This window comes from Podarcis erhardii (genome assembly GCF_964252035.2).
Source record: "Podarcis erhardii genome assembly, chromosome: Z".
Lineage (NCBI taxonomy): Eukaryota > Metazoa > Chordata > Lepidosauria > Squamata > Lacertidae > Podarcis > Podarcis erhardii.
The window spans coordinates 47729076-47747762 of NC_138504.1; the positions used below are offsets into that span (position 1 = coordinate 47729076).

The 18687-nt window shown below is 45.9% G+C and overlaps 1 protein-coding gene across 2 annotated transcripts in view; it reads left to right on the forward strand.

Moving 5' to 3' along the window:
* Positions 1 to 18687, forward strand: part of SH2D3C (SH2 domain containing 3C) — a 78564-nt gene that overhangs the window by 10724 nt on the left and 49153 nt on the right. The window contains exon 1 of one of the 2 annotated variants that reach the window (XM_081847491.1): positions 3913 to 4345. The exons of the other annotated variant lie outside the window; for it this stretch is intronic. Coding sequence (XP_081703617.1) covers positions 4137 to 4345 — 209 coding nt within the window. The 5' untranslated portion in view covers positions 3913 to 4136. Of the gene's footprint in view, positions 1 to 3912; positions 4346 to 18687 lie in introns of those variants that run through there. 2 annotated transcript variants of the gene reach the window in all.

The window sequence follows — 18687 nt, forward strand, 5'->3', positions numbered from 1 at the left end:
TCGCCAGTGAAATATACTCAGAGTCGCAAAGTGATTTCATGCTCTTTATTCAGCTCATAGTGGTGAGGAGGAATGAATGAATGTCCCCTCAAAGTATCTGCTTTATATACATTATTTACACAATGGGCTGCACATGATTGGCTAATTCCAGGATTCTACTGTAGGCCAATCAGGTTGTGGATTCACTTCTATCTGGAGCATGATTGGGTGGTTCCTGCTAACCAATCATACTGCTGCATTGTTCTAGGACCAATCAGACTGCTGCATTCTGAATCCTATTGTTCTAGGACCAATCAGACTGCTGCCTTTTGGAGCCTATTGTTCTAGGACCAATCAGACTGCTGCAGTTTGGATCCTATTCAACTCAGTACATAACATTATTATTATTATTATTCAAGGAACAGCGTTGGTGTGAACGCTGCAGCACTCAGGTTGTATTTCTCTTGCCAAAGTGGCTCCTTCCACATGTGACTGGCTTCTGTCTCTCATCAGCCCCAGCCAGCATGGCCAGTAACAGGATTGTGGGAGTCATAGGCCAAAAACACCTAGGGGCACTACCTTGGCTAGCCCTGTTGTGGGGCAAAACAGAGGCAGGTAACCTCCAAAGGCAGAAAGTGCTGTTTGAAAGCTCATCATACACTCAGGGGCCTATTTTTTGCAAATCTTTTTCCTGGCTTTTGAAGTGGGCACTGTTACAATATCAGGATGCAGTAGATTAGATATTGGCATGTGTATCCACAATGGCACACCTTCTTTGCATGCTGTGTTTTTGAATGCTGTAGTTCAGTTCTTGTAGGTCTGTGGTGCATTCAGTTCACTCCTTTGCTGTTCTCAAGGACAGAATATTACTTAAGATGGGAGCTGCCATGTTTGTTGTTACAGTTTTTGTCCTGTACAGTGGTACCTCTGGTTGCAAACAGGATCCGTTCCGGAGGCCTGTTCACAACATGAAAGGAACGCAACCCGCAGCAGTGCGTCTGCACATGCGCGGGTTGCGATTTGCCGCTTCTGCACATGCGCGTGATGGCATTTTGCATGTCTGCGCATGTGCGAGCAGCGAAACCCGGAAGTAACCCTTTCTGGTACTTCTGGGTCGCCATGGGATGCAACCTGAAAAAACATAAAATGAAGCAAACGTAACATGAGGTATGACTGTATATGTTTAAAGCATGGGGTGGCAGTAATTTTTTCTTCTCAAAAGTGGGCACAGGTGAGGAAAGCTGAACCTCTTTCCCACCTTCCTTCCCTTCCCATCCATCACCTTAGACGTTTTCATTTCAGGCCAGCTCTGATATTGGAAAACTGCCTCAGGGGTCGGGAGGTGATTGCGGAGTAGACACCCAAACCTCTTTTATTATAAAAACCCAGGGAATGGGTCCCCTGCCCATACATGCACATTTGTCACTGGTGGAGAAGCGGCACGGTGGCACCAAATTTCGGCAAAATCTCAACGAAATTGCAAGAAATCCTGAGCACTCTGAAATATTTCAACCAATACTGGAGCCACTTCTGCACCGGTGTTGGTTCAGGTGGGGGGGCACCGCCCTGGGGGTTTCAGCTGCCTGTGGCAGCCCCCTCAATCCGTTTAATGGCTCTGCAACTAAGTGGCATAAACTGGAAGTAGAATATAAAACTGGGGGAAAGGTACTGATTAGGAGCCAATCACCCCAGATACCAATGGCATATATTTGGAGGAACTGTGTGAGAATTGGCCCCAGCTGAAACCCTGGATTACTGCTGGCAATCAGGGTTGACAGTGCTAAACTGGGCAGACCAATGCTGTGACTTGGTATTCTTTACTTGGTCCCTACATGATGGAAACAGAGTTAACATCAGGGCTGGCTTTTCTTTATTTCAAACTGCCCTTCATTAAAACAGATTCTGTGGTGGTGTGTAAAACAACAGAGATAATATTTTTGGTAGTGTGTAGAATGTGGATTTCTTATCATTCATGCCCAGATGTCAGATCATGAGACAAATATGGACCGTGCATCCTGAAGCCAGAGTTGTGAGTGCTGCGGTAATACTTATCATGAGCCGGGAATCGCAAATGTTGTTCACTGCAGATTCAGGGGCCAAGCTTATTCTGTGTGATTTCTGGATGGTTCTTATTTTCTACATAACTGACTGTAAGAGGCAGGCGTGTGACAATGGTGTGTCCTGACTCCTTCGTGGTATGTGCTTTGTGCGTATTCATTTTGCACAAGGTTTGTGCAGAGGTCACACAATGTCTGCTCCTCATCAAGCATTCGGTGCTCCATGCTCTAGTAACTTTCAGATTGGATTGTTGCAGTGCACTCTGCATGGGGCTATCCTTCAGGACAACTCAGAAACCTCAACTGGATTAAAATGCAGTGGCTAGATCAGGGGTCCCCAAACTAAGGCCCGTGGGCCGGATAACGCCCAAGGGACTCGTTTAACTGGCCCACAGCGACCCTTGCCACCCGCCCTCTCTTACTGGCACTGCACTGCATGGCTGCCCATTTCCGGGTTGGAGGAGCACCGGAAATAGCTTGTGCACATGCGCATGCGTTATTTGCGCATGCACAGGTGTTATTTCCGGTGCACATCCGGGTTGGAGGAGGCTCATGCACACAAGCTATTTCTGGTGCTCCTCCGACCTGGAAGTGCGCCGCGTATGGGCACGCGATCCCCCGCCCTCCACGCAATTGGCGCTGGAGACACCGGCCCGAGGTGCGGTAAGTTTGCTGACCTCTGGGCTAGATTATTGGCTTGAGTTGCCCTTAGAACCCATAGAACCCTGTTCTAAAACAGCGGCATTGACTACCAATTGAGTTCCATGCCCAATTTAAGGTGCTCCTGTTAGTGATTAAATCCCTAAATGACTAAGGCCCCAAATACCCGAAAGACTACCTCCTTCCCTGCAGTTTCTCCCAGGTTTTAAGATCAACAGAGGGAACCCCCTTGGTAGGTCCACCTCCCTTGGAATTCAGGGGTTAGATGGAATTCCCAGTGTGAGAGATGTGACTGTCTTCTTAACAATACAGCTTCCCGTGAATACTGAACACGCACCTCTTTACCCTGGTGTTTAGATCTGAGATGTGCATTTTCAGGGACTGCCCTATTCCTGTAATTGTAATTATGTTTTAATTGTTTTTAATTTTTAATTTTAAGTTGTTGTAACCTTCCCTGGGACCAGTAGGTGAAGGGAGGTAATAAATTTGAGGAGGAGGAAGATTATGGTAATTTTTCCTGATTTGTTTACATGAATGTTTGTATGCCTCCCCACCAATCAATTATTATCCAGCATTTTGAGTTCATTTCCCCATCCCATTCATAACCAGAAAAAGTTTTGTTTTTTTCTGTTTTTTTTTTAAAAAAGATTGATTTTTCATGGATAGGGTCGTCAGGGGATATTGACAGAAAAAGGAGTGGGCATTGGTGTTTGCTTATTTGACCCATGTCTGGAAGAAAAGTAGTCCAGTGAACATGATTCATAGTCACTGTTTTCTGTCATCATAATGATATGCCCGTTAATTACTCCCCCATTTGCATTATGTTTCCTTTGCAGTGAAATGAATAGTGTGGAATAATGTAGTTATAATATAGTTAATTATGCAATCAATTACATAAAATTTCACCGTAGTGAACAGAGAGACGAATAACGTAGCTTTTTGTTGTTGTCAGAAGTCAAACTGCAGCAGAAACAGAAACAATGGCACGTGCAGCAAATATGAATGGAAATTTATGCCTTCTTGCATCCCTAGTTATGCCAGAGTGCTTTGATATATTTTAATTGCACAGGCTTAAATTTAACTGTGCAAAGTGTGTGTGTGTGTGTGTGTGTGTGTGTGTGTGTGTGTGTGTGTTTAAAAAGGGTAGGAAGGGGCAGGAGATGCAGGGACCCCTGCTCACCCCTAACAACACCCATTACTTTTTAATAGGCTCCTGTCCTGCAGCAAACTATCATAACATGCCCCTTCCTAACAGCTTTCTCAGATATACATACAGAGAGACAGACAGTTTGAGGTTTGTTTTCTCAGGCGGTTCATGTTATGGAAAAGCCTCCACGCAGGCAGCAGATGCCAGAAGTGTGCTAATGAAGAGGAATTTCTCTCAGTTCTCAGGCCTCTGCTTGGCTCTGCATTCCAGGGAGGGAGGGAGGAAGGAAGGACATGGGCTTTGGGGAGGAGAGACAGGGACCAAGAGGGAGGGACTCCTGTTCACACTTCCACAAGTTCACTGCCGGCAGAGCGAGAGAGAGACCGGAGCGGCTGAGAAACCTGCGTGGTCAAGACAGTGAGGGAGAAAAGCATATTTTCCTCTTGAGGTTCAACAGCACAGGACAGACGATGACAGAAGTGGGCAGGCGATATCACACCAGGTAAGCAAGACCAGCCATCCTGAGAAGGAAGAGGGATTTGGTCAGACTTGGAATATAGGAACATAGGAAGCTGCCTTATGGACCTCTTTCACTTGTCGTTGTCCACACGGACCCGCAAAATCCCTCCAGCATTTCTAGCGGAAAAGGGGCCTTTCCTAGTCCTATCCAGAGATGCTGGGGATTCAAGGCATATTGGGCATACAAAGTATGTGGTCTGGCTGCCACCGAGCTACGTAGCACCCCCACTTAGTGACATAGGCAACTGAGTGTGTGTTCCTGTTTGCCCTGCATCCAGTGCGCTCCCACCACTGGCACAAGAAGATGTATATACACAATGTTAGTTGCAGCCCATATCTATCCTGTTTTTGTTATTTTAAAAAAATGAATTACAGCATTTTGATGCATTTCCCCACAATTCAGCTTCACTCTGAACTGGACAAAAGAACAACCCAGCTGTGTTTAAAGCCAGGGATATAACCCGAGTCAGACCATTGTCCCACCTAGCTCAATATCGTCTTCTGTTCTACTCCGGGTTGCAACAGCTCTCTAAAGTTTCCAACGGGGTCTCTTCTACAGAGGCCACAGACTGAACTTGCAAAGTATGTGGGCTGCTGTACCGGTGAGCTTCCGCCTGTCCCTCTGAAAAGCAGACTGCCTCTGCTTTTCAGCTTTTTCCGCCTGTCCCTCTGAAAAGCAGACTGCCTCTGCTTTTCAGCTGTGTCAGGAAGGACAATAAAGTTTTCTGGCGTATTCAAGACTGATTTGTGGTGGCATAAACATTACCAGGCAAAAGTCTACTTTGTCAGAGGTGTTTGTAGAATATTAATGCCCACATTTAACTTCGCTCTCAACGTAGAAAAGTGGCAATGGTTGAGAGAAAGAGGAGTTGCAAAGGAACTGGTTGTAGGTATACTTCTCATTCTGAAGGTCAAAGGTCTTGGTTTGGGAGAACTGGCAGAGTGGGAACATGTCCGCCCTAAATGAAGGCACCACATTGTGCGAGAGAGTTGTGGGTTCCTCTTCCACCCTTCCTTAATCTTGGGATATGTGTGGATAATGTTTTTCTTACAACGCTTGGATGGGATGGATGTCTAATAGCTGGATAAGATGCAAATCTGGATTCTTTGAAAAGTGATGTGTAGATATGCATAAAGATGGGTAGATACAGCGCTACCTATCATGGAGGAATGGTTGATAAAACCATTGTACTTACTGTAGCTGGAATGGCAAAGTCAACATGTTTAATTAGATAAAAATCATTATTGGCATTTATTAAGAATTGGAAATTTCTTTTGGACTTTTCATGTGAAAGAAAATAGAACTTGGATTTGAAGATTGAAAAAATACTGGCTTATAAAAAATAGAATAGCTGAATGTTAATGGGTAAATACTGTATTTATCTGACAGCCAGAATTGGAAATATTTTTTTATCTTTTCCTATTTCCTTCTCTCTCTCTCTCTCTCTCTCTCTCTCTCTCTCTCTCTTCTCCCCCCCCCCCTTTGTTCCTGTTCCCTTTTATATTAGATTTTTAAAGTATTTATTTTATTCTGGTGTATTGCAAAAAGATACTTTGTATTGTGTATAAACTTTTGTATATCTTTTGATAAGTGTCACTGAAAATAGACCTTAAAAAGTGATGTTGTAGACATGTTGGTCCTTTTGTGCGTCCCAAATTGGTCTTTGGTCGTAATCTGGGGACTCAGCTAGATTGGTCATTTAAAAAACAATAACATAATTTTATTAATCTAGATTTCCAAGGCAGCCTACAAAAGAGACCCATAAAACAGATCAAAAACATCAGAAACAAAAGCAGTTATCGTAGCGATTTATATGTGTTGTATATGCGATAGAACACTGAGCCACCAGATGGCACTGTGGAGTCCCATCTTTCCCTACCAGATTTCCCTGTTTATATTTACAACGCGTTTCACTGAAATGCTTCTTTCATGTGTCTAGATCAGGGGTCAGCAAGCTTTTTCAGCAGGGGGCTGGTCCACCGTCCCTCAGACCTTGTGGAGGGCTGGACTGTATTGGGGGGGCGGGGGCGGGATGAATGAATTTCTGTGCACCACAAATAATCCGGATGCATTTTAAGTAAAAGGACACATTTTAAGTAAAAGGACACATTCTACTCATGTAAAAACACACTGATTCCTGGACCGTCCGCAGGATGGATTGAGAAGGTGATTGGGCCGCATCCAGCCCACGGGCGCCTTAGGTTGCCTACCCCTGGTCTAGATCCAGCCTGGGTCATGCCTAAATGTAACTTAAATATGTAGCATTAAGTGTCTTATGTGTGGGTGGAGTCATTGTGGGTCATTCACCACAGGTAGAATTCTAATGCAATCCAGGTGAAATTCGCCACATCTAAGTCCAATGAAAAGCAATGGGACCTGAGCTAGCAGCCACTAACTTCATCCACCCACTCCAATAGGACTCCTGTCATGCAGCTAACATTTCACTGGCTCACAGCCATTTCTTTTTCCAGCGGAGACAGTTTGTACACTGGAGTCATCAAGCTGCTGAGTAATAAAGCAGTGAAAGATGGAGTGAGGTGCATTCGTGAGTCAGCTAATCTTTTGCACACTGGTTTTAGCTGCATGTTGGGCTGATGTTAGTGAGCAGCGTGCATAACTGAGCAATGTTCCTATGTAGGATTTTGCCCGCTAAAACCGTATAGCTAAGTTTTCCTCCCAAAGATCTATTACAACCTATGGACTGAGGAAGCTGTTAGATCTGTAGTTGTTAATGGATTCTCAGTTCATGCTGGGCCAGGTAGGAGTGGCTATTGGTTTTTTGGGGGGCCCCTTAAGAACATCCAAACTCACCATGCTAAGTAAGGTTGAGTAGCGGAGGGTGTTGCCTAGTTTCTGCGGTATCCAGGAGTGCCAACTTGGCCCCACGACCGTAGGTGCCCAGGGCTGTGGGTGCCATGCAGCGTGTGTGGCCCTGGCACCAAAATTTGTGGGTACTTGGGCACCCAGAGCTCCAAGGAGTTGGCACCTATGGTGGCATCTTCCTACCATTATCAGTCTTCTGGTTTAGATTCTCTACTAAGTTTTTGAGAAAGGGCAGACTTCCTAGAAACAGGGGGAGAAAGTCACTAAGTTAAACTAAGCTCCTGCCCTGAAGGGAGGTATACTGTTTCCTCCTTAGCCAGCTTATCTTCACACCATCATCAGATAAGATCTGTGTGAAGCTGCAGTGTCACCATAAAGTGCAATACTGTACATTTAAAATTTACATGGGGATGAATCAAGAATTGTAGAGTTGGAAGAACCACAAGGGTCTAGTTCAGCTCCCTGCAATGCTGGAATCTTTTGCCCAATGAGGGGTTCAAACCCACAACTCTGAGATTAAGGGTCTCATGCTGTACTGACTGAGCTACTCTCACTTCTAAGACCTATTCATTATTACCTTAAATCCCATTGGTTTCAGTGGATCTATGCTAAGTACAACTTTGCACTGTATCCAATACTTGCCATGCCCATGAACTTCTGTGGATCTACTCTGAATAGGATTAACATTTGCTACAACCCTAAACCTGGAGTCAGCTCATGGTATATTTCTCCCCAGTGACCCAATAACTTTGTCTTTATCTTGTCTCAGTAGTAATCTTTACAACAGCCCTCTCTGTAAAGTAGGCCAGTATTGTTATGAATATTGAATATTGAATATGAAGAGCTGACGCTTAGCTCGTGATTTACCGTAACTGAGAACTGAACTACATGAATAATTGCAAATACAACATCTGGAACCCTGTGAAGGTAAACACAGGTATTGTACTTCAGTGGGGGGGGGAGGGGGAATTGCAGCAGGAAGATGGCAGAAAGGAAAAGCATTAAGCAAAAGGGTTAAGCATTCATTCTTCCCACGCCAGCACTCTTCTCAGCTCTAAGTCAGCTGTTCCTTGAAGGAAGGGGACTGTGGGAGTTTTGCTGTGCACACTTGTGTGTAATGAGTAGCTTTCTTTAGCTACTCGATGGTTCCCCCCCAAAAAAAAAGTTATTCATTTTATAACACAAATAAAAAACACAGACAGAAAAGACAAACAATACGCACAAATTCTTGTCATATCCTTATTTTCCTAAACATTGTTAAGTTGGCTTCCCCAAGTCCCACCTATCTGATTTTCATTTTACTTCATCTTTAGCAGTTTACATATATCATAATTTCTAACCATCTTTTTTTATCATATTTAAAATAACTTCACATTTTATCACTTACAAATAATACTATTTTAAAATACCCTATCTTCTACTTCTAACGCTACAGCCTATATCCACACCCAAAGCTATTCTAAGGTTTAAATATTAACATATTTTTTCAAATATTCTTTAAAACTTCTTCCAGTCTTCTTCCACCGTCTCTTCTCTTTGGTCTCAGAGTCTCCCGGTCAGTTCGGCAAGTTCCATATAGTCCATCAGTGGTTTTTCAGCCACATCACATGTGGGAAGCTGTAGCAGGAGCAGGGCAGCAGAATGTTTCTGAAGATGGTTGGTACAAAGGCGAAAGAGGGCTTTACTAAACGCTCTCAATTTAATGGAACCTCCAGATGTCCTTCTGTTGTGCATTTGTGATGGTTTGTGCTCATCATGATAGTATTGCGCTGGATTGATCCGACTTTTGTGCTTGCACACGCAGAGGTTTGGGGGTGGATAGACTGCTTCATTTCCAATCAGTGCATGTCCTGTCATTTCCTACCGAAATCCTGCAACTTTTCATACCACAAATGTTCTAGGTTGTTGTTGTTGTTCTGTCACAAGTCTTGGGGGGGGGGGCTATGGCACAAGAGTGCCCCTGCAGATGGCAATAATGCAGCACAGAAAAACCAGTCCTGGGAACTGTAGTTTGTTAAGGGTGCTGAGAGTTGTTAGGGGACCCTTCACAGAGCCACAGTTCACAGCATTCTTAACCATCTACCATTTCCAGGATTCTTTTGGTGAAGCCATGGCTCAGGTTAAGAACTTTGCTTCAGGATGAGAACAGAAATCGCGCGGCAACAGCGGAAGGCCCCATTAGCTAAAGTGGTTCTTCAGGTTAAGAACAGTTTCAGGTTAGGAACAGACCTCCAGAACAAATTAAGTTCTTAACCCAAGGTACCACTGTATCTAGCCCTTATGGGCAATATCTTTTTAAGCTGGTTCTGGGGACTCTGAGCCAGATCAGGGCTATCGCTCAGGGGTATTTTTATCCACAGCAGATAGCAGGTATTTGGCAGTTGGTTCCAGTTAAAGCCCGCTGACTCACCCGGTTCCCTAGTGCCACAGTCCCAATTCACCTCCCTCCCCAGTGCTGGTAATTTAATTTTGAAAAATCACTCACAGGAACATTAACCTTTTCCTTTCCCTGCTCCTCTTTCTCTGCCTTGTCCTCCTCCTTGCAGCCGAACCGCCTGCCCTTTCCCAGCCATCTAGGGGGCTATATTTGTGCTTTTCCTTTGACAGTTTGTGCTGCTGGCTGCCTTAAGGACAGCTCTCTCTCTCTCTCTCTCTCCCTTTCCCTCTCTCATAACCTTAAGGCTTGATAAAGAAATGTGGTGATGTTGGGCTGGGGGAACTGACCCACCTTTTCATCTCAAGACCGTTTGGGGTTTCCCTTCCACCAACGGCTGAGTGGCTGAAGAATCTCTCTGTATGTGTGTGTCTGTGTGCTTCAAACTTTTTTAAAAAATACATGAGTCTGAGTCAGAGAAAGAAAGAGATCGGTTGTGAAGGGCAAGAGAGAGCTAAGAGTCTGTAGGTTGCTATTTGAAAGATGCAGGAGGGAGAGTGAAACTTGAAAGTTAAACCTCCACGTGGCTAAATCCAGTTTACCCTCTGTAATCAAAAGACATGCACATTGGATTTGTTTTTTTTAAGTTAGTCCCATTCATGAGTGGCACTGAACACTGCCTTTTTTGTCTGAAAAGTGCTAACCTGATTTACAGCGTTGTTGTGAGGATTGCATGAATGCCCCCAGCCAGCATGGCCAGTGGTCAGAGATTATAGGCGTTGTGGAAGGCCATGGGTACCCCATCCCTGAGCGAAATGTTTGCAAAACAAAAGACTGTTCTCCAGGAACAATACTGTGATATGTTCTTGGAATATGGGGAATCTTTTGGACATAGGCACTTTATCTTAATCTTGGCATCTCTTATTCTTGAAGACAAGACTAAACACAGTGATGTTATCAGTTAGCATCTACATACAACCCTCTCACCCGGACTCTCTAGGGTTCGTCTCTAAACTCCCATCCCAATGCTTCCTGTAAGGAAATGTCTCTAAATTACTGCAATCGCTACACAGCCTTTCTCACAAAACTTTCTCACAAGAGGTTTCTTCCATTTTTGCCAAGTCATTATGGCAGATAATTTCTCTAGGAACTTTCTAGCATGGCAAAATTGCTCTATGATTCTCAGCTACAGTTCATCCCTTGTTTTCATTCAGTATTTGCTGGTCCTAAAGCAAAACAGGGCCCTTTCAGATAAACAGGTTGTTGTTTTTATCTCAGTAATACAAAATTGTTACTCTGCTCTGTAGTAGACCTTGCATTACCCCAACATTAGTTGTGCAGTGCTTTGTAAAAGCGGGAGTGCTTGATTATGGATCTGCCGCCAGGGTTTAAAGGTGGAGTCTTTCCTCAGCTGGGACCTCTATCACACTCCTGCCTGATGGAGAGGTCTCAATTCCAAGGGAGGGACAGAAGCCCCTGACAAGTTATTAGGTATGAGAAGAAGGAAGAGGTCTAAACTTCAAACAGTATCCTGGGGCAAGGGGGTTATTCCACTTGCAGTTGTAATCTACACCTCCAACCAGAAAATGGCTTTCAGAGACGGATCATGCACAACTTCTTAAAAGGCAGGTTTATTTTTATTTATTTACTTTTAATTTATATACATGTACACAATAATAGGCTGCTTTTCGTGGCATAGTCAACCCAAGGCAGCTTACAGCAGTACAGAAAAAATATGAACCCATCTCCCTGATTTTTCCAAGGAAACAGCTTCATTTAGGCAGTCTCATTGCAGCTGAAAAATGCCTTCCACGTGTTGCAGTCATGCATCACACATCCACATTTACCTTTGCGCTGTGCTTTCTAGGCACAGGTCTGGGCTTTCCATGTCTGAGCTGTTGCTTTTTTTTAACCACTGAATCATAGCAAATGACAGTCTGCGGAAAACCCAATTGCTATTTGCTCTGAATTAGCAGTAAAACAATTTTTTCCCTATCGAAAGAGCCAGGACGGGAGCAAAAAAACCCCTGCTTGGATGCAGACCTGGAAAGCTCAGACCTGTGCTTAGAAACATGGCACAAAAGGAAGCGTGGACAAGCCTTTATTCATGCCCATTCATTTCAGTGGGACTACTCTGAGCAAGCTTAACATTAGGTTCACACCCACCCACACCCCAGCTTTTCACTTGTTGCATTTGTTTTGGAAGGAAGGGAAACAAAGGAGTCCCAGTCAGCCTCTCTTTTCACTCCCCCCCCCAACCAACACCCTCCCCCCTAATCAGGTGTTCTCACACTTAAACCGATGGCTCTCCCCCAATCCCTGCCACTTCAGTTCAGATATGGAAGAGCTCTCAGAGCTCTCACATCCTTGTCCAGCTCCACACCTGAGCTTCCAAAAGGGCCCAGGCAGGGCCATAACAACTTGGCCAGCTGGTGCTCCCAGGCTGCAGAGCCTCCGTCCAAACAGAGTTCTGGAATTTATCCCAGGCACTTTGACCGGCTGCAAAAAAAAGAGAGAGAGAAAGTTTAGTTTCATTCAAGAATCCCACGGGCCATTCATTCGCATGACTCCCTGAACATTGCCACAAGCCGGCCTCATCTCAGGATGAAGTCACAGCCAACGACATCTGCTTACAGTTAGGAGACGGAAAGGGTTATTTATAGTATTTTCATTCTTCCCTTGTGGCAATTGAGTGGAAGTCCAAGTTGCGGGGCGGGGGGGGGGGGGGCTCACTGGTACTTAAGATGTAACTGTTGCATTTCACAAGCTGAGGGGCCTTGCGCCTTTACAGGGAGTTCCTTAAGACCGTCTTAAATTCTGTTCCCCAGTTGCTCTCATGCTCCCAATTTCCTGCCTAGAGCCCTCACTCCCTCCTGCCCTGGAATTTTTCTCATGGTTCTCCCCAGTTGCTGTCCTTGCAGCGTGTGAAACAAATTCCCCCCACCAGACAGCTGGCAGGCTATGAAAGAGGAGGCTCCAAACCAAATGCTGCTTCAGAAAGCCCGTATTTAGAGTGAATCCTGTGAAAATCAGTCCTTTGAAGATGGCAATCACAGCCACCTCCAATATGTTTTTTCCAGTCCCGTCATGAGCTTGTGTTGTTCATTCAACGCTCTGAAACCACAGTGCACTGGGCAGCCCGCCATGCCAATCTCACATTAATTCTGTGCGAGAAGTTTGCAAATAGGTGCACTGTCAAGAGTTCACAGGGAGGATCTTGCCCTGAAGCAGTGACTTGGCAGGGTGGCAATCTGCCCTTGGTATCTGCCCACAGAGGAGGTAGCTAGATTAGAAGCTATAATGTGCTTATGGTAATGTATAGGAAGTTTAAGTAGGAATACAACACATCTCACCCTAGTGGGGAAGACTGTGACCAGGTGAGCTGAGTGCCTCCTGAATATGCTGTCCCTCAGATGCCAATGGTTGATGGGCAAATCTCCTCCTGCTGTCGGTTCTTTGGGTTCTTTACCCTTAAAATGGTTTTTGATTCAACAGCCTTTCCAAGGACTGTCCTTTGCAAAATAGGACACATGGCTACCCTAGACTAAAGTAAAAGGTAAAGGACCCCTGGACGGTTAGGTCCAGTCAAAGGTGAGTGGGGATGCAGCGCTCATCTTGCTTTCAGGCCAAGGAAGCCGGTGTTTGTGCTTTCCGGGTCATGTGGCCAGCATAACTAAACCGCTTCTGGCACAACAGGACACCATGACGGAAACTAGAGCGCACGGAAACGCCGTTTACCTTCCTGCCGCAGCGGTACCTATTTATCTACTTGCACTGGTATGCTTTTGAACTGCTAGGTTGGCAGGAGCTGGGACAGAGCAACAGGATCTCACCCCATCGCGGGGATTCAAACCGTCAACCCTCTGAGGCTCTGTGGTTTAGACCACAGCGCCACCTGCATCCTAAACTATAATCCTATGCTCAAATATTTGATTTGAATTTGTTTGTTTTTTAGACATGGGCATGTATATTTTAAGAATCCCAAAGTCAAAAGATATGCTCTGGGCATTATTGCTGTAGTAATCATAAAAACTGACCGGTATATTTATCTTCTAAGAAAGATAAGATGGTGCAATCTTTAATATTTAAACATCAGGTGCATTTGTGCCTGACAAATGTCCGTGTCCACTTGGCTTTCTGATGGGCAGGGATCTCTCCAATTTCAACCTCATTTCAAAAGTTGCTTTTGCAGCTTTAGTGCCTAGTGTTTCCCTGTTCCCTGGAAGCAGACATCCCTTGCTTCCATCTGAGTGTTCAGCTCCATTCAAAGCAAAAGCAAAAAGTGATATTGGGCGTGAAGATAAATGCTCATCCACACGTGTGCTTGTTCCATGCCTGGAAAGCATGGGGCCAAGAGGCTCTTGATCAAGGATGCAATGGTTGCTGTTTTTAAAAGGCACAACTGTGCCAACCTTTGTTGCCGGTCGTAAACAGATCACCTCTTGTTCTCAGAGTTTAGTCTTTATATATAATCATAGGATGAGGAGGGGCCTTGGAAGTACTGTAATCTAATCCACCCCCTGATGAAAACCAGGGATCCTGCAACCACAGCGCCCCAGTAAAAGAAACCTCTCAACCACCCATGTTCCCCAGCTGAGCAGCTTTTACTGTGAAGGAAGCTCTTCCTGATGTTTAGCCGTAACCTGCTTCCCTGCGAAGAAATTAGTCCGTGATGAGGTGCAGTGGGGCTGAGAGCAGCCACCCTTTGGCCCCAGCAAGCGTGAATGGAGGCCTTGTCTGGCTCCTGACCCCAAGATCCGGTGAGTTATTTTCAGACATCTTCACCAACCACCCTTTTCCGCCCTGCAAGGTGTTCCTTCATGTTCCCGCCATTCGGGAACATTTCAGGGAAACAGATGGGAGGAGGGCCGAACAGGACAGGAAGCGCCAGCGGAAACATGTGCATCTAGATCCGTGTGCTCCAAGCTTCCTCCCCATTCCCAAGGGAAGCTGGGAAAAACAAAAAAACACCCAATGCTGAGTCAAAATATGCGTCACCAAGGGACCAGTAACACTAAACATTGCTTCAGTGCAACTGTTTATGAGCAGTTTAGGCCAGCGGGATGGAAGAACCTGTCACTTTCAGTTGCTCACTATCTCTAAGTGCCCAAGTCTTAAACTGAAACCATCATATTTCTGCATCAGTTTGTGATTTGTTTGTTTTTAAGCCCTCATAGAAACTCGACAGCGTCTTAGTGCATGTTTCTTGTAGTATACACTATGTTGTTGTTGTTGGAGGAGGAGTTCTTCACAAAATTTGGAAATGTGTAGATTTCAAGGACAGAAATCTGTCCTTGTTTTGGGTAAATTACAGTCATACCTTGGGATAAATATTCTTCAGGATAAGTATTTTCGGGTTGTGCTCTGCGATGACCCAGAAGTAACGGAGCACATTACTTCCGGGTTTTGCTGCTCGTGCATGCGCAGATGCTCAAAATGACATCATGCACTGAAGCGGTGAAACGCGACTCGCGCACACACTGACGCGTTTTACGTTCTATTCAGGATGCAAACGGGGCTCCGGAACGAATCCTGTTTGCAACCCGAGGTACCACTGTAAAAGTAAAATGTGAAAGGAACAGGATTTGTCCTGTTCATGGAGAAGGAGCAAGCTTTAGGGGAAGAACTGTAGCTCAGTGACAAAACATCTGCTGTGCACACAGACGGTCATAGCTTCAGTCCCCAACAGCACCTCCAGGGAGGGCTGGGAAAGATTCCCTGTCTGGAACCCCAGGGAGCTGCTGCCAGTCAGTGCAGACAGTACTGAGCATTGTGTCTGACTGAGTGTAAGGCAATTTCCTACATTACATGCTTCCTGTGATTTGAACCCTGGTCTCCCTGTTCTAGTCTTGTCACTCTAGCCTTATAAACAAGTCAGACAATTGCGCCATCTAGCTCAATATTGTCTGCACTGACTGCTAGTAGCTAGACCTGGGTGATACATTACCCAGGACTGGCATGATGGCTGTTTCACCTGGCACTATATTGCGAGTGAAACTGCCATTGCTCCCGAGTCCCTCTGCCACCAGAGCCCAGTGCGCTGAGGGAAAAACAAGCTGCAGCTGGGTGCTGGAGGCAGAGGGACTTCCCTCGCAATATAGTGCTGGGTGAAACCACCATCACGCCCTGGTCATCATACAACTGAGGGAGGAACAAGGTATATTGGGGCCAGGGCCTATGGAGCTTGTTCCCAGGAGGAAGAGGCAGCCTGTCTGCCCACACCAAGGCGGCAGTGGCCCAAGCCCACTGAAATATACTCAGAGTCGAGAGTGGATTTCATGCTCTTTATTCAGCTCATAGTGGTGAGGAGGAATGGAAGTTCCCCCAAAATATCTGCTTTATATACATTATTTACACAATGGGCTGCATGTGATTGGCTAATTCCGGGATTCTCCTGTAGGCCAATCAGGTTGTGGATTCACTTCCACCTGGAGCTGGATTGGGTGGCTCCTGTGGACCAATCATACTGCTGCATTGTTCTAGGACCAATCAGACTGCTGCATTTTGGATCCTATTCAACTCAGTACATAACAGCCACTGTGTGAACAGCTGCCTCAGCTGCCGTCATATCACGGGTGGGGCACCTCTTCCTCTGCCCTTGTGAAGGCAGAGGCAGCCTTGTGAACGGAGCGCTTGACTACTGCTGCGTGGCTGCCTTCACCTGGGAGGGTGAAGCTCCCAGTGGGAGGATCAAGCTGCATCGGTCCCGGCCCTGCGAGGCACCGGGGTGAAGCCACCTTAGTTTGCTCAGTGAGAGCAGCGGTGATTTCAACCCAGTGTCTTGTGGGGCTGGGACCAGTGTAGCTTGTTTCTTCCTCCCTTTCAACATCACAGTGTATCACCAGATTGCCAGATTGTGATGTTTGGCTGGGTGATACGCTGTTGGCTGTTGGAAAGCTGACATCGCCCAAGCCTAGTAGTAGCTCTCTGGGATTTCAGACAAACCCCCTCTCCCACCCTATCTGGAGATGCGTATCTTCATTCCACCTGTTCCTAGTCTGCTAACATCCAGCCGTCTTTTGAGGTCCCCATGTGGTTCTAGCGTTTTCAGGATGGAAAACCTTTCTCTATCCACTTCTTTCAAACCTATGCATAATCTTGTAAACCTCTACCATACCCACATTTTCTTCCAAACAAACTCTGAACATCATAAGCATAGGGAAGTTGCTCCCTTTTTGCTCTTAACCTTTTCCACGCCTTTCTCAGCTCTACAATATCGTTTTGAAGATGAGCTGAGGATGGCCTTCTCATTTGTCACCACACAACAGCAGCACTGGTCCCATTAAATCCCTGAAGTTTTCTCCCTGGGGTATTTCATGCAAGAGAGGTAACCATTTGACTGCCCATTTCCCCTGCTGGAGGGAGGGCTCACAAGCAGCTGTTGTGGCCTCAGCTGAACTCACCAAGGCCAGGATATGTAGGCATTAATCCCACTCCCTTTTGATTCCAAGTTGCATTTGACGCAAGTTCTTGCAAGAAACAGCCTTAAATTCCAGAGAGCTGAGGCTGGGTGATGGCCTTTCTTGCTCCACTAAGCAAGTGACCTCTGTGGGTCTGTGGATTCTGGAGTACTGGATGCAAGTGCTAAGCATAAGAGCACAAGAAGAGCCTGCTGGATCAGGCCAATGGCTCATCTGGTCCAGCATCCTGGACACAGATACAACAACAACAACAACAACAACAACAATTATTTATTTATTTATTTATTTATTTATTTATTTATTTATTTATTTTTATACCCCACCCATCTGGCTGGGTTTCCCCAGCCACTCTGGGCGGCTCCCAACAGATTAAAAACAGAATAAAACATCAAACATTAAAAGCTTCCCTAAACAGGGCTGCCTTCAGATGTCTTCTAAAAGTCATAGTTGTTTATTTCATTGACATCTGATGGAAGGGCGTTCCACAGGGTGGGCGCCGCCACTGAGAAGGCCCTCTGCCTGGTTCCCTGCTTCACTTCTTGCAGCGAGGGATCCGCCAGAAGGCCCTCAGCCCTGGACCTCAGTGTCTGGTTGAACAATGGGGGTGGCGATGCTCCTTCAAGTATACTGGACTGAGGCCTTTTAGGGCTTTAAAGGTCAGCACCAACACTTTGAATTGTGCTCAGAAACGTACTGGGAGCCAATGCAGGTCTTTCAAGACCAGTGTTATGTGGTCTCGGCGGCCGCTCCCAGTCACCTGTCATACTGTCATCAAAGTGCTCCAGAAACGGCAGGGGGGCAGCTATTTAGTGAAAAGGCAAGCAAATAGATCCTGCCCTTGCTGTGTCTGACATGAATGGTCCTTGCAGGGCTGGATCAATACATTTTGCTGCCTGAAGCAAAATATGAAATGGCACCCTGCCATTCCACATATAGAAGTAGTGCAGACTGGCAGTTGCATTAACACTGTGGTAAGATAGCCTTCTTTACCAGACCCAAGGGTAGCAGCCTGTCTTAGTGGCTTCAGGGCAGGTCTCATAGCACATTCAGCTTTGTCCTACAAAATCTTGTTGCTGCTCCTTGTCCCCCCAGCATCTACCACTTGAGGTGGCTGCCACACTCTGCCTGGTTCCTGGAACAAGGATGACCAGGTCCAGCTCTAGTTTTCAGAGGGCCCTTGCGCTAGGCACCCCTCATGGGCCACCTTCCCTCAGGGAGCTCGTCTCTTCCCCAGCTGTTGCTCTTCCTGCTCATTGCCAGTCAGAGAGCCAATGAAGCAAGCAGGCCATGTCTTCCATTTATCCTTTTGGTGTATTTATGTTCTGCTTTTCTCCCAAGCTGGGATTCAAGACGGCTCCCAACATTTTAAAATGTAATTATAAAATAAAATGTAATGACAACACGCTAGTTAAAAAGAATATGTCACACACATTTAGAACCATATGGTTAATGTATGGTTTGCCCAGTGGTCATCATCACCTGCACCTTCATCTCCAAAGGCCTGTCTGCCTGCCATCAGAAGGATAACAAGGAGGGAGCCAGCCTAGCCTTTGATGGGAGGGAATTCCTCTATCTGGGGGCAGCCACAGAAAAGCCCCTCTCTCATGACACCACCAGTCGTGGCTCTGATGTTGATGGGACCAAGGAAAGGTGCTCACCCAAGGATCTTAGCATCTGGGCAGGTTTGGGCAGGGAGATATGATTGT